Here is a 15,564-nt window from a genome sequence, read left to right on the forward strand (position 1 = left end):
TGACGCAAAGTACTCATTTAGAACCCTACCTACATCCTCCAGCTCCACACGCAAAGGACTACTGTAGACCTTAATGGGCCTAGTTATCCTTTTACCCTTAATGTACTTAAAACAACTTCGGATTTTCCTTTATTTTACCTGCCAGTATCCTTTCATGTCCCTTTTTGCTCTCCTAATTTCCTTTTTAAGTTTCCTCTTGCACATTCCATATAGCATCTAGGATTTCTACTGCTTTGACCCTCTGTATCTGCCATAAACCTCCCTTTTTGTCCTTATCCAATGCTGTATGTCCCTCAATATCCAGGGTTCACTGGATTTGTTGGTCCCACCCTTTTTCTTGATTGGAACATTTTAGCACTGTGCTTTTCCTAATTTCTTCTTGAATGCGTCCCTCTGTTACGTCACAGATTTGCCTAAAAGTGTCTGCTCCCAGTCACTCTGGCCAAATCATATCTGATCTTATCAAAATTGGCCTTCCCCTAGTTTAGAACCTTGGCCTCATGCCCACCATTGTCCTTTTCCATAACAAACTTGAATCTAATGGAGTCATGATCACTGTCTGAAAAATGCTCCCTCACTGATACTTCAACACTTGCCCAGCTTTGTGCCTGAAAATTAAGTCCAAGACCGCCTCCTCTTGTAGGTCCTTCTATGTACTGTCTTAAAAAGGTCTCCTGGATGCATTTTCTGCATTAAAAGATATCAGACGAGACATACTGGTTGTAAACACTTATGGTCCAGATCGTCAGAGTAGCAGCAATGAAGAAGAATTGCCGCTGCACTCAAAGATTCCCCTGACTCTGGAATGGGTGGAAATCAGTTGGCTGGGAGGGTTGCCTTTATTCTTTCATGGATGTGGGTGTCAATGGCGAGGCCAACATTTGTTGCCCATCTCTAACTACTTTTGAACTGAGTTGTTTGCTGGACCATTTCAGAGGGCAGTTAAGAGTCAATAATGCTGTTGTTCTGGGTCTGGGGTTGTATTTCAACCAGATTAGATAAGGATGGCAGATTTCTACAGAAAATGCCTGCTTCCATCTAACAATTCTAAAACATCGTAACAAGGCATTTTAGATATGGATGAGTAATTTAAAATTTCTCTCAATATTTTATGATATGGTGTTGGTTGTGAACAAAGAACAAAGAAAATTACAGCACAGGAACAGGCCCTTCGGCCCTCCCAGCCTGTGCCGATCCAGATCCTTTATCTAAACCTGTTGCCTATTTTCCAAGGATCTACTTCTCTCAGTTCCCCGCCCGTTCATATATCTGTCCAGATGCATATTAAATGATGCTATTGTGCCCGCCTCTACCACCTCCGCTGGCGAAGCGTTCTAGGCACCCACCACCCTCTGCGTAAAAAACTTCCCACGCACATCTCCCTTAAACTTTCCCCCTCTCACCTTGAAATCGTGACCCCTTGTAATTGACACCCCCACTCTTGGAAAAAGCTTGTTGCTATCCACCCTGTCCATACCTCTCATAATGTTGTAGACCTTAATCAGGTCCCCCCTCAACCTCTGTCTTTCCAATGAAAACAATCCCAATCTACTCAACCTTTCCTCATAGCTAGCACTCTCCATACCAGGCAACATCCTGGTGAACCTCCTCTGCACCCTCTCTAAAGCATCCACAGTGGCGTCCAGAACTGCACGCAGTATTCCAAATGTGGCCTAACCAAAGTTCTATTCAACTGTAAGATGACCTACCGACTCTTGTACTCAATACCCCGTCCGATGAAGGCAAGCATGCTGTATGCCTTCTTGACCACTCTATCGACCTGCGTTGCCACCTTCAGGGTACAATGGACCTGAACTCCCAGATCTCTCTGTACATCAATTTTCCCCAGGACTCTTCCATTGACCATATAGTCTGCTCTTGAGTTAGATCTTCCAAAATGCATCACCTCGCATTTGCCTGGATTGAACTCCATCTGCCATTTCTCAGCCCAACTCTCCAATCTATCTATATTTTGCTGTATTCTCTGACAGTCCGCCTCGCTATCTGCAACTCCACCAATCTTGGTATCATCTGCAAACTTGTTCATCAGACCACTTATACCTTCGTCCAGATCATTTATGTATATCACAAACAACAGTGGTCCGAGCACGGATCCCTGTGGAACACCACTAGTCACCTTTCTCCATTTTGAGACACTCCCTTCCACCACTACTTTCTGTCTCCTGTTGCCCAGCCAGTTCTTTATCCATCTAGCTAGTACACCCTGAACTCCATACGACTTCACTTTTTCCATCAACCTGCCATGGGAAACTTTATCAAATGCTTTACTGAAGTGCATGTATATGACATCTACAGCCCTTCCTTCATCAATTAACTTTGTCACTTCCTCAAAGAATTGTGGGACGAAATTTAGTCAGGACAATGGGAGAACTCTCAGTGCTTTAGGATCTTGAGAAGTTACTTGAATAGATCTGGTTTAATGTTGGATCCTGCACTAATGTCTTATGTAATTATGTGTTCAAGTCTTGGAATGTAGTTTAAACACAAGACTTTCCGACCTGGAAGGGAGACTAAACTGGATTAAACCATGTGTCTAATAGAAATTACTACAATGTGACATGTATACTAGGGATGTGGGCCAAATACGGGCAATTGGGACTAGCTTAGTGGTACAAACTGGGTGCATGGACAAGTTGGGCTGAACGATCTGTTTTCATGCTGTAAATTTCTATGACTCTATATAAAGTCATATTTAATTTATATTATGGTATCAAGCCATACAAATGTAATGTTGTCAGTTGGATTCACAGTCTTTGTGAGTTAGCTCATGATAGCAAGGCAGGGATAGGAGGGAAATTTTAGCTAGAATCTCATGTTCCTGATTACCCTTACCCCAAATTATTTGCTTGGATATCAGGGATAGTGGTATTATCACTGGACTGTTAATCCAGAGACCCAGAGTACTACTCTGGGGTCCCAGGTTCGGACTCCCGCCATGGCAGATGGTGAAACATAAATTCAATAAAAATCTGGAAGTAAAAGTCTAATGATGACGACAAAACCATTATCGATTATCGATAAAACTCTTCTGGTTCACTAATGCCCTTTGGGAAAGGAAATTTGCCATCCTTACTTGGTCTGGCCTATAGAATAGAACAGTACAGCACAGAACAGGCCCTTCGGCCCTCGATGTTGTGCCGAGCAATGATCACCCTACCCAAACCCACGTATCCACCCTATACCCGTAACCCAACAACCCCCCCCTTAACCTTACTTTTTAGGACACTACGGGCAATTTAGCATGGCCAATCCACCTAACCCGCACATCTTTGGACTGTGGGAGGAAACCGGAACACCCGGAGGAAACCTACGCACACACGGGGAGGACGTGCAGACTCCGCACAGACAGTGACCCAGCCAGGAATCGAACCTGGGACCCTGGAGCTGTAAAGCATTTATGCTAACCACCATGCTACCGTGCCTACATGCTACCCTACATGTGACTCCAGGCCCATAGCAATGTGGTTGACTCTTAAATGCCCCCTCATGGGCAATTAGGGATGGGCAATAAATGCTGGCACAGCTTGCGATGCCTAGGTCCCATGAACAAATAAAAAAAAGTGAGGATAACATCTAGTTAGGCTGTGATGCCATCTAAGATGAAATACATTTGCCAGCTATGTGCATGACACTGTTAACAAAAGAGAAAATTATGAGAAGGAATGGAACGCGATTAGACTGGTGTAACATGTAGTGTTTTTCTGGGATGCATCCTTGCACAATGGAGTGATATTTAATCGACAGTAACGTGTTTTGCTTGACTTGTAAGTGTTCAGCAGCATTGGTATTCTATTCCCCAGTGTAAGGGGAATAGAATGTGGGCATAAAGTTTATATCTCTGTTTTTTGCAAAGATCCTTTTTATTTGAATCTTATTGTAACTTTCATAATTCTTCTATAAATTAATGGTTTCTCAAGTTCATATATTCTGGACAGTCTTACTTTGTACAATGTTAGAAACTTTGAGAATTATCTATGCACTTATACCTTGAGGCATTTATTATTGAACGTGAAATTTAGTGACATTTTTTCATTTTCATTCTCTTAGGTTAGGGTGAGCAAAGAACAGGAACATTTTCTGATTATTCCCAAGGGCCTGTCATATGCTGAGGCCACAGCTTCAAATCTTGTAAGTTTGCAAACATCATCTATTTAACTGTTCCTTTATCAGAGGTTCTGTTGTAACATATTGATGGAAACATTCAATTATGGGACATTTTGCTGTCTGAACTATTGCTGAAAACAAAAATCAGGACTTCAGGTGGCGGGGCTCTGCTGAGCAGTCGCATGAAAGGTGGCTCTCCCCCTAGAGACTCCAACCTAGGTACTTTTGACCCAAAGATCAGTCAGTAAGCTACCCCTACCCTCAGCCTGAAACATAAAGCACATGAAGAAATGCCCAGCAACCAGCAAAAAGGCTGAAAGGACAACAAAAGCTGTAAGACCAGGAGAGGAAGGCCGAGGCCACAGACATGAGGAGCGAGGCAGAGCCAGGACATAGCAGATCAAGCGGAGTCACTGACACAACCGCCGGCCCTCCTGCCGACAGGGGTAATGGATGGAGCTCCTGACATGAGAACTCCTAAAAGTTAGGGACTCCACTAAGGAGGACCTCATGTCAGCGGTGAAATCGGCAGTAACCGTCACCTTGGCTCTCTTTAAGGCGGTGCTGGGGAGGATGGAACGGCGACTGTAGACGCAGGAGGCAACAGTGCGGGAACTAGAGAAGGTGGCCACAGACCAGAGGGATCAGATCATCTCACTCGAAGCAGAGGTGGTGAGGTTGGTAGCAGCCCAGGAAGTGTCAAAGAGAAGGTGGAAGACCAGGAAAAGTTTTCGCCCCCCAAACCTTAGGTTTGGGCTGGAGGGTGGGAACCCAACGGACTAAATGGTGCAGATGCTAGGAAAGATGGTCAGGGAAGAAAACTTCCCCAAGCCCCCGAAGGTGGAGAGGGCCCACAGGTCACTCCGGCAGAGGCCCAAGGCACGGGAACCACCGCGGGCGATTATTGGCAAACTCCACCGATTCCAGGACAAGGAATGGATCTTGAGCAGGACAAGGAAAATGAGAAGGGCAAACAATCCAAATTTATCAAGACATTGGGGCTGACCTGGCCAAGCACCAGACTGAGTTCAATGAATCAAAGGCAGCTCTATTCAGGAGCAAAGTACGGTTTGTGATGCTGTACTCAGCAAAACTTCGGGTGACCTATAAAAATAGGGAAGACTATTTCACCATGCTGGGAGAAGCAGCGGTATCTATCTGCAAAAGTGGGCTGGGAAAACAGCAACAGTAATGGGCACACACGGACCATTGACAATGATAATGTTCCTTTATTTACTAAGAACGGGTGAGGGAGTCGCTCCCAGGGAGGGAGCCAACACACTGATACAGGGAAGGGGTGGGGAGGGGGGGGTGTCGCAGCGCAGCTCAGCTCCCTATAGGGAGGGAGCGCCTGCAGAAGGGAGGCACAACACTGAGCCTGGGGGGCGTGGAGAGAAGGTGAGGGGCAGGAACCTGCAGGGGCACAGGGAAGTGTCAAGGCAGAGGGGCTCGGGAGGGATCGGATACTGATTTGGGGGGCTGGTGGGGGGTCAAACACACACACAAGGTTCACACACCCAAGGGAGAGGGAGTTCTCCTCCTCCCAGGTCCGCAAAGTTGACACCCAAATTGATATCTTTGTAGTGGTAAAATCGGTGCTTCCAGGGGTGGTAGGGGCGGGAAACTCCGCAATAGTCATCTCAGATCACACTGCACACATAGATGTGAGGTTGGTGAAGAGTCGGGCTCACGCCCCCCATGGAGGCTGAACACAGCCCTCCTTGCCGAAAAGACATTCTGTGAACAAATGTCACAAGCTATCGGCAGGTATGAATCCTGCAATCAGAAGGCGGTGACAAGATGAGAAATAATTGAGTATAAGGAACTTAGGGACAGGAAGGAGAGGGTGGCGAGGCAGCAGCTGCTTGACTCCGTATTGGTGGTAGATCGGCAATGCTCCACCGCCTTGGCCGTGGGACTACTGGTGGAGAGGAAAAGATTACAACTGGAATTTGACCTGCTCTCCACCGGGAAAGCAGTGAACCAGTCCGCCAGTCACAGGAGACCTTTTTTGAGCATGGGGACAAGATTGACACACCAGCTGAGAAAGCAGGCTGCCACGAGTGAAATAGCACAGATAAAGGGCAGGCGAGGCAACTAGCCACAGTGACACACAAGATCAATGAGGCCTTTGTGACTTACTACCGAGAACCGTACACCCAGATGGGCTGGACACAACAGTCTTGGGACAGGAAAAGAAGCAGGGACTGGAAGCACCACTAGAACTGGGTAATTTTATGGAGAATATCAACTCAATGCAGTCAGGAAAGGCATCAGGATGAATGGATTCCTGGTGCACTTCTATAAAAAAATCACAGTAACACTGCCCTGCACCTGCGGGAGATATTCAAATACTCACTATCAAGGGGGACCCTGCCAACCACACTGGCACAGGCCTCGATATCACTGATCCCTAAAAAGGACAAAGACACGACTGAGTGCGGGCCATACAAACCCTTCTCACTCCTAAACACTGACACCAAGGTTCTGGCAAAGGCCCTAGCGAGGCGACTGGAGAGTTGCATGCCAGTGATGGTCGTTGTGGACCAGATTGGCTTTGTCAAGGGCAGCCAGCTAATGGTGAACATCAGCCGTCTATTGAACGTGATCATGGCCTCACCCGGGAATGAGACGCCAGAAGTGATAATTTCCCTGGATGCAGAGAAGGCCTTCAACAGAGTTGAATGGAGGTACCGGAACAGTTTGGGTTTGGGCCAGGGTACACCTCATGGGTGAAACTATATGGTACAGTGCTCCCATGGCGAGCATATAGAAAAATGCTCTGAATATTTCTAGCTGCACAGAGACACGAAGCAGGGATGCCCTTCATCCCCGCTGCTATTTGCCATGGCAATTGAGCCACTGGCTGTTGCTCTCAGATCAGCGAAGGAGTGAAGAGGTATCCAGAGGGGAGACGGGGAGCGCAGACTCATTCTATACGGATGACCTGCTTCTCTACATCTCGAACCCCTTAACCATAATGGAACTTCTAAGGGCGATCAGGGCCTTCTCAGGTTACAAATCTTACCTGAACAAGAGCCAAATTTTCCCATGAACCCGCGTGGGGGGAGGATCAGGTTTGGGGGAGCTGTCGTTTAGGTAGCCCAAGCCAAATTCCGATACCTGGGGATTCAAATATCCCACTACTGGACACAGATCCACAAGTGGAATCTGTAGAGTCTCGTGGAAGAGCTAAAGAGAGACCTGTGGAGGAGGGACTTGCTCCCGCATTCCCTGGCAGAGAGAGTACAGATGATCAAAATGAACGTACTGCCGAGGTTCCTCTTCCTGTTCCGATCCCCCTGACCTTCATCCCCAAGGCCTTCTTTGCTAAGGTAGACAAACTAATCATCCATTTGTGTGTGTGTGTGTGTGTGTGAGAGAGAGAGATGGGATGGTTGGGGGGGGGGGGGGGGGGGGGTGCACAGTGAGCAGGGCTGTGCCTTATGCAGCTAAAGGTGGTGTTTAGGGTGTACTTAACCAGAACACAAATGAGTGGGTTCTTCCCTGAGATGGAGGACAAATGTGAACGATGCCAGGGAGGCCCAGCCAACAACACCCACATGTTCTAGTCTTTCCCCAGACTTGTTGGATACTGGGCATCCTTTGAGATGATGCCCAAAGTTGGGGGGGGGGGGGAGAGGATGGAGCCATGCCCGCTAATGGGGGGTTTCGGAGCAGCCAAGGCTCTTCATGGAGAGAGGGGCAGGCATCCTACCTTTGCCTCCCTTATCCCCCTGCCGAAGCCTCCTACTCGGGAGGTGATGAACAGCCACCGAAAGCCACAGACTGGCACTCCGACTTGCCAGAGTTTCTCAAATTTGAAAAAATTAAATATGGCATTCGGAGATCGGAGGAATGTTTCCACAGCACATGGAGGCTATTCACTAGCCTGTTCCAAGATCTGTTTGTGACCAGCAACCAATAAGCAAAGGAGGATCGAACTGGACAATGGAGGGATAGATGGGGAGGTTGGGGGGGGGGGGGGGAGAAGGCAGTGAAAGTGCCATGGCGAACACAGATCAAGCAGGACAGGGGAGCCAGGAGGGACAATGGGTGAAGGTACACATGGTAGTGAACACAGAGGCCACAGCAGCAACCCAATGCACCCACATTGTTGAATAACCTTCAGCACTTATTCTGACTGGCCTTTATTTATTCCAGGTTTGACAGCGATTTCAGGCAGTTTTTTGTACATTATAACTAGTTAGTCCCACTGTCACCTGACATCCACATGCATTAACATGTCACTGAGTAATAATGTAGAACATGAACGTGAGTGTAAACCTCATTCTCCCTAAATCCAAGATGATGTAACTAATTCCGGAGTATGCTGGCAGTGCAAACTGGGTTCAAATTTGGGACTCGAGGTCAGTGTAGCTAAAGTACTGGATTAACTCAGTTGAGCCAATTGGAGACTCCTGTAACACAAGTTTTCTTTAGTTTAGGAATACCTCTTACAATTGTTATACAAGCAGTGCTGAAAAAAATGCTTTCTGTTCCTGTCACATGATGCTACATCACCATAGTTACCTAATTACATGTTTGTTTCCTCCTTAACTGAGCACAAAATCACATAATCAGAACCAGGACAGTAAAGTAAAACATACAGATTTGAGGAAGGAGCCATTCTTTGGATTCTGGAGACCACATAAATTATTAAACTTAATGCACATGTTGCAGCTTTGTCACAGCTTCTTGATTTTGTTTCTGCCCTACAATGTTGGCCCAGTCAGCTACTGTTCAATATCTAAAATAGCCTACAGATTAATTATTGTCTTTGACCTTGTCCGGGCACTTACTGTTGATTCCCTTATTTCCCCTTTATTTTTGCTGTTATCATTTGATCCATGGATGCTTAATGGACATGTAGCTTTAAGTCGAGCAGGGGAAGTGAGGATTTCAAAAGTTACAAAACCTATGGACAGCAGGATTCAGACATTTTGGCACCCGAGAGATAGGGTGGGACTCTGTTCGATTGGTTGGCTGGTGGCCAATAATTTGGCCACAAGGATGTATTCTGCCTGGTGACAGGTGGTGATTGAGATCTGCCTGAGTGAGATAATTCTCTCTCGCTCTCGCTCTCTCCCACTGAAAAGCACCTAGACTGAAGGAGGTGTGTTAGGAACAACTACCAGAAACAAAAGGTGAAATCTAAGACCGCCCCTGACCCGGGATGTGACCCGCTGGTATCCTCTTGTGAGATTTATCCGGCTCGTTACTCCGTGCTAGATCAGACGGGATCTCGCAAGACATCACGATCTGGATCCCGCCCACAATGGGTGGGTCCAAAATCAACATATTAAAGTGAGCAGTTAGGCCACGGTGGGGGGGGGGGTCATGAGTTCAGGTCGCTGATCTCTCCCCACACTAGCGAGCAGAGCTTGTTAGTGGAGGAAATAAGACTGAGTGCGGCCTCGGAGGGACGTTCCTCACCTAGGCCCAAAAATGATCCAGAGTCCCATTCAGTAGCGGAGTAATTCTAGGCACTGCTGGTGCCGGGAAACACCCAGCTAAACGCACCCAACGTAGGACTCTGTTTCATTTCCGTCCCACGACTTTTATCTTTTACTAATTATTTTACCCCCCCCCCCTCTGTATTTGTCTGTCTTGTATGTAGGTGTAGAGGGTGGGATGAGTTTAAATGGGGAGGGGGGTTAAGAATTGGATTAAAGTTACAATCCTGGTGACTGCAGTTACTGAACAAAAAAGACTTCAGGTGTTTTTCTAAGAATGATTTATTAATTTTAATTGAGTTGCGACTCCAGGTCAAGTGGGGTTGGATAAAAGCAAATTACTGTGGATGCTGGAATCTGAATCAAAAGAGAAAATGCTGGAAAATTTCAGCAAGTCCAGTAGCATCTGTAGGGAGAGAAAAGAGCTAATGTTTCGAGTTCGATGACTCTTTCTCAAAGCTAACAGACAGAGAAAGTGGGAAATATTTAGACTGTGGAGTGAGAATGAAAGATGAGTCATAGCCAAAGAAACCCAGGGAAACCGGGTGCTAATGGCCACAGAAACCAAGGGGAAAGAGTGCTAATGGCAGTCTCCAGAGAGGACAAGAGATGTGAAAGGTCAAACAACTGGGAAACTAACATCAGAGGATGAACTGTAGATGTAGGGGAAGGGGAAGCCAAGAGAGGAAAGGTGGACAAGATGGGGGGGAAATTAAATGTATGTTAAGAAAGAAAGAAATGGTAAAAGACAGTTAAACTGAAATGAAAACAAATGGGTCGATGGCGCACTGACCCAGTCGTAACAACCTAATCACTAATTAGGCATGCATAAAACAGCACTTAATATAGAGTGCTGGTCAAGAATTGGCCTTAATATTCTTTATAATTTTTGAATTGGCTAGTTTCAAGTTCTTTAATCTTTGGGTCCAGGGGATGATATCCAGCCCAGATAAAATTTAATTATTTCTCTATTAAAGGGTCTTCCATTAAATTATATAGGATAGTTTAACCCAGTTACGAACTTAAAGAATGCAATTGCACTCAACTATTTACAGTGTGTCACCAAAGGGCATTTAGTGAATTTGTTGCTATTGCAAGACTTGCTGTCTGGGCCGAATAAAACACTCTCAGGCCCTGCTGTGATCTGCCAAACATGTTTACTACTCCAAAATCATTGCAAAAAGCAAAGAATACCAAGTTTTCTCTGTACTGCAACCTTTTTGCGTCCGAGGCATCTATGTTATAAAAATTCAATCAGACCAGTCCACCTACACCAGCGGCACCCCGCAAGGTCATTGCTATCTTTCATTTTATGGACTCTTTAAAGGTCACAGTGTCTCGCATCCGCAGGTGGACCCAGACTGACCCTCAGCTATCTGGCCTTTGCCACATGAGGCAGTATGTGGCTCAGAACACGGCTTTACCGCAGGATTTGAAGGCGTACACCACAAGGTTGCAGGAGCTTAGCATGGGGGGAAATCGCGTGGTAGTTCCCGAATGTGGATGCGGCCAGCTTCTGATGGACCTCCACAATGGACACCCAGGCATGTGCAAGATGAAAATGTTAGCTTGCAGCTTCGTTTGGTGGCCCGGTATCGATGCAGACATTGAGCGCTGCATCCAGTGTCAGGCACACCAGAGGTTGCCTCCTGCAGCTCCGGTCCATGGGAATGACCAGGTCGTCTGTAGTCTCTCCTCCTTTCTGGGTGCATTGTTCCTCATCCTCATCAATGCACACTCCATCTGGATGGAGGTCCTCAAGATACAGATGAAGATGACCCGGACCACCATAGAGAAACTACGACACATTTTCAGCACGCATGGCATAACCAAGGTGCTGGTATCAGACAATGGTACAGATTTACAAGTGTGGCATTTGTCTCCGCTAACGGGATCTGTCAACGTGAGGCCCCACCCCACACCACCTGGCATCAAATAGGTTGGCCGAGCGGGTGGTGCAAACTTTTAAGCTCAATGAAAAATCAGACATTGGGTTCCTGGGAGACCTGCTCAGCCAGGTTCTTGTTCTGCTACCGGACAAAACCGCCTAGCTCCGACTCAGAAACCGAGATGGACGTTCTGCCATTGCTGAAGGTGCCCGTTCCGGCTCTCGTGGCCACACCAGCAATGCCTCTGCCGCCCAAACACTCGGCACGCAAATGCCGTTCTCTCCGGTCTGATGTACGCCTCCTTACGCTGCACGGTCTGTGCCTGATCGCCATTTACAAGCGAAACGGATGAAAGGCCTGGATGTGGACGTTGCTGTGGACCTAGGCGTGGCGGACTATTATAACACCAATGGAGGCCTTGGGGTCAGGATCAGATGGTTCCCCATGACTTCCATGAAATATAAACTTCCCGTTTAAGGGAAGGGCTTCCCCTTAACAAGGAGAGTCCAGCTTGTATAAAAGACTCTTGGGGGATTGGAGGAGTTTTGGAATTGTATTGTAATAAACCTTGTTTGTTAATTTCTACTGATGTATATGCGTTCTGCTTACCACGGATTCAACAGTACTGAAACATGCCACATGTTTGTTGCTGCTTATTTGGTTCATGGACTCTCCCACCGGCCATTAGCCCAAAGGCTTATGTCATTTTTCTATAGTGAGCCTCAGGAATGCAATGAAAGCTGGAGGCCAGCCTCCTTGTGATCAATTTTATTTTTAAACTGATTTTACTGCAAAACCATATAATTAGTGGTCCTTTACTATGTAATTACTAACCATTAGAATCCTAGGTTAGCCATGGGACAATATCTGCTCCGGAGATAATAGGTACGTAGCTTATGTAACTTACTTTAATTATTGATTGAGTTGCTTAATTACTAACCTGCTGAATTGAGTATTGCAACTCATTATATTGTTCTTGCAGTTTTTTTTCTAGACTAGCTCCATAAAACATGCATTAATCAACATTAATTAGCATGCATATAAAGAGGAAAGCCATTTTGATTAAGTTTGAAACTTTCGGCATAATCTAATATTTATATGTTAACATAGTAAACAGAAAGGGGAGAAACAACATAGAGAGCCCTTACAATGTTAGAGAAAAACACCTGCTTTAGTTACTCAATGAATGAGCTACATTTTCTCTGTAGATCAGTGTAACGGGTAGTGCTACAGCTTCGACAGTATTTATTTGAGTAATGATTAAAGATCAGTTTGCATACAATGAAATCTAAAGTAAAATTATTGAAATAAACCAGCATGTATATAATGTACTTCACAACTTCAGGATGCCCCAAAATATTTTACACACAATGAAGAACCTATGAAGTTACCATTGTGATATGGACCCAGCCTCGCACAGGATGACCCCCCCCCCCCCCCACCCCATCCCCCAACCACAGTTACCTGAACCACTTACCTTCTTTCTCCCTTTAAATTATCCCTTAAGGCACCTCCTTTACAGCAGCTAGTGTCGTAAAATGGGGGTTCCTTTGCAATCTGTGGAATGAACTTATGAAAGGTAATATGTGAAATGTTAACATTTGAGTTCTGTCCACAGAAACTTGCTGACCTCAAAAGTCCCTGATCAGTCTTCATGGACTATTGATGCTATTTTCCCATATGGGGAATAAAAGATTGACATTTGTTGGAGTACAAGGAATATAGTCCTCATGGCAGTGCTTCAATGTGATCCAAATCAGTGTTTTTTTTAAACTCCATATTGCAAAAAGTTAACCCTTTTCCTTGAGGAACTTTCTTATTCCAGTAAGTTTTATTTCAGCATCACAGTGTGAGAGTTGAAAAAAAGCCAAATCACGCTATATAGGTTACTGATTTTAGGAGCCTGCAAGGAAGTTTAAGCCTTAGATTTGAAAGTATTCTTGAGTTTTTGTTTTAATATTTGAGGTGTTGTTGTCATGTGGACAATTGGGATTGCATCTGCCACATCAAAGGAAATGGAGACCTATTATCCAAAGCACGTTATTTTCTTTAATAAATAACTGAAAACACACAACACATAAAATGGCAAGAGTACAAAACATCAAACAAAAAGGAATGCTTCCTGGAATTTTGGTCTCTGTGCCAAGCTCGATTTACAGTGGTGCTTCTCAAACCTTTTCCCACTGTCGCCTTGTTCTGATGTTAATACTTGATTGGAGCTTCACAGCAGCCATTACTGCCTCAGATCTTGCAAGCCCAAAATGTTATCCTAAGACTCTCAGTTTTGTGAGTCCTGACTTACAATATTAACACCCTGGGATTTCGCGCTCTTTGGGGTGGTCCTTAACCTTGGACCCAATCATTCGACAGGGCTCTGATCACTCTCTTCGATTTCGGCCAATAAAGGGGTAGCTGGGCGGGTCCTTAGCAGTCACTGACTTTGGCAGTTGTGCTTTCTGAGTAAGGGGAGTGGTGCCGATCAGTCTATGGCTGTACCGGTTGCTTGATTGAAGTTCTATTGTCCTGGGAAAATGGGCCATTAAAATATAAAAGAGCGGGTTTCGGTCAGGTCTGGTTACCTGTGTTTTAGATACACATAGGCTGTGTATCTGTCTCAGTCCTGGGTTGGCCATAATTCCCATGGTCCTTTGCCGGTGGGATGGCTACACTCTGTGCCGAGTATCTCATGTCCTGACTCCCCAAAGCCTTTCCAGTATCTACAAGGCACAAGTCAGAAGTACTAATTGAAGATTTATCAGACTGATTACTGGGATTTTGGGGTTGATGTATGAGGAGATTGAGTTGGTTTGGATTATGTTTGCTGGAGTTTAGAAGTATGACGGGGAATCTCATAGAAACCTATGAAATTCTAACAGGACTAGACAGGGTAGATACAGAAAGGATGTTCCTGATGGTGGGGGAGTCCAGAATCAGGGGTCACAGTATTAACTTATGGGGTAGGCCGAGATGTTTCTTCACTGAGTTGTGAGTGTTGGGAAATCAAAGGTAGTTTTAAGAGTTTTATATTTGTATTGGTAAACATTAGAAATGAGGTATCTTCTTCAGCGATTGCTCGCTGATTAGTATGATTGTCCACCTAAGAAACTCTGTGTCACTGGTCATGGGTTATGTGGGTCCTTACGTGACTGATGAGCCCGATTTTAGAGCCACACCTCCAGCTGTACACTTGGAAGGTGCTTCTTGGACTCAAGATCACTGGTATTCCTTTCTCAGGCTGTTTTTCCGGGCCTCCTTTTGACGTCAGGTCTTCTTGAAGAATTGTGTCCCTTCAATCAGGAGGTTCCCCCAAGTAGATCCCTTTTGAGCAAAGGTCTCCCAAGCATTGACACCCATGTTGCGTTTCTTAAGGTAAGCCTTCAGGGTGTCTTTGAAGTGCTTCCTTTGTCCTCCTCTTGTTCAGGAGCCTTCCTTGAGCTGGGCGAAGAAGATTTGGTTTGGCAGTTGGGACTTGGGCACCTTAAGCACATGGCCGACTCAGCGGAGTTGGTTTCGGATGATCATGGCCTCGATAATGGTGCTCTTGGCTCCTTCAATGGCTACTGTTAATACGCCTATCCTGCAGACTGATTTAATTTGATGTTTCTGCGGAAGGAGGGATAAAACCTATAGTTAGATTCATGCTGGACAATTGTATTTGTATGTGTGGGGGTTGGTTCAGTGTCAACTGTGTTCCCATTGTGCTTAGAGAGGGCTACGGTGTGAAGAATGAATAAGCCAGCGGTGGTATGCGGGTGTTCCTTAGCAACTGGAGGGGGGAAAAGTGTTTTTGTTCTTAGTTTGGCAGTTGAAGAAAGACACCAGAGAGTAAACATCTCTCTAAGGAGAAAGACTGGACAGGGCTGGAGCTGCAAAGAGGCAGGCTTCCCAAAGAACCAATTACAGTCCAGATAACCATGGAATTGGGACACAAAGAACATATTCAGACGACTGAAGTTAAGAGAAAAGAGACCAAGGTATTAGTCATAAGAATTCAAGGAAGAGTAAAAAAGTGTTCTGAGTTAAAGAAACAATTGCAGTAACCAGATTTAAAGTGAGAAAACAAACCTCAGAGGTAAACCAAAAGTTTGATGCCA

General features: G+C 45.6%; 1 protein-coding gene across 7 annotated transcripts in view; it reads left to right on the top strand.

The window, feature by feature from the left end:
- The window catches only part of LOC119979493 (gamma-adducin-like), a 240,799-nt gene that overhangs the window by 178,205 nt on the left and 47,030 nt on the right, over positions 1-15,564 (top strand). For all 7 annotated transcript variants that reach the window (XM_038821788.1, XM_038821792.1, XM_038821789.1 and 4 more), the window contains one exon: positions 4,069-4,149. In XM_038821788.1, the coding sequence (XP_038677716.1) occupies positions 4,069-4,149 (81 nt within the window). The remainder of the gene's footprint in view (positions 1-4,068; positions 4,150-15,564) is intronic.

Source organism: Scyliorhinus canicula, chromosome 16, assembly GCF_902713615.1.
Source record: "Scyliorhinus canicula chromosome 16, sScyCan1.1, whole genome shotgun sequence".
In the NCBI taxonomy this organism is placed as follows: Eukaryota; Metazoa; Chordata; class Chondrichthyes; order Carcharhiniformes; family Scyliorhinidae; genus Scyliorhinus; species Scyliorhinus canicula.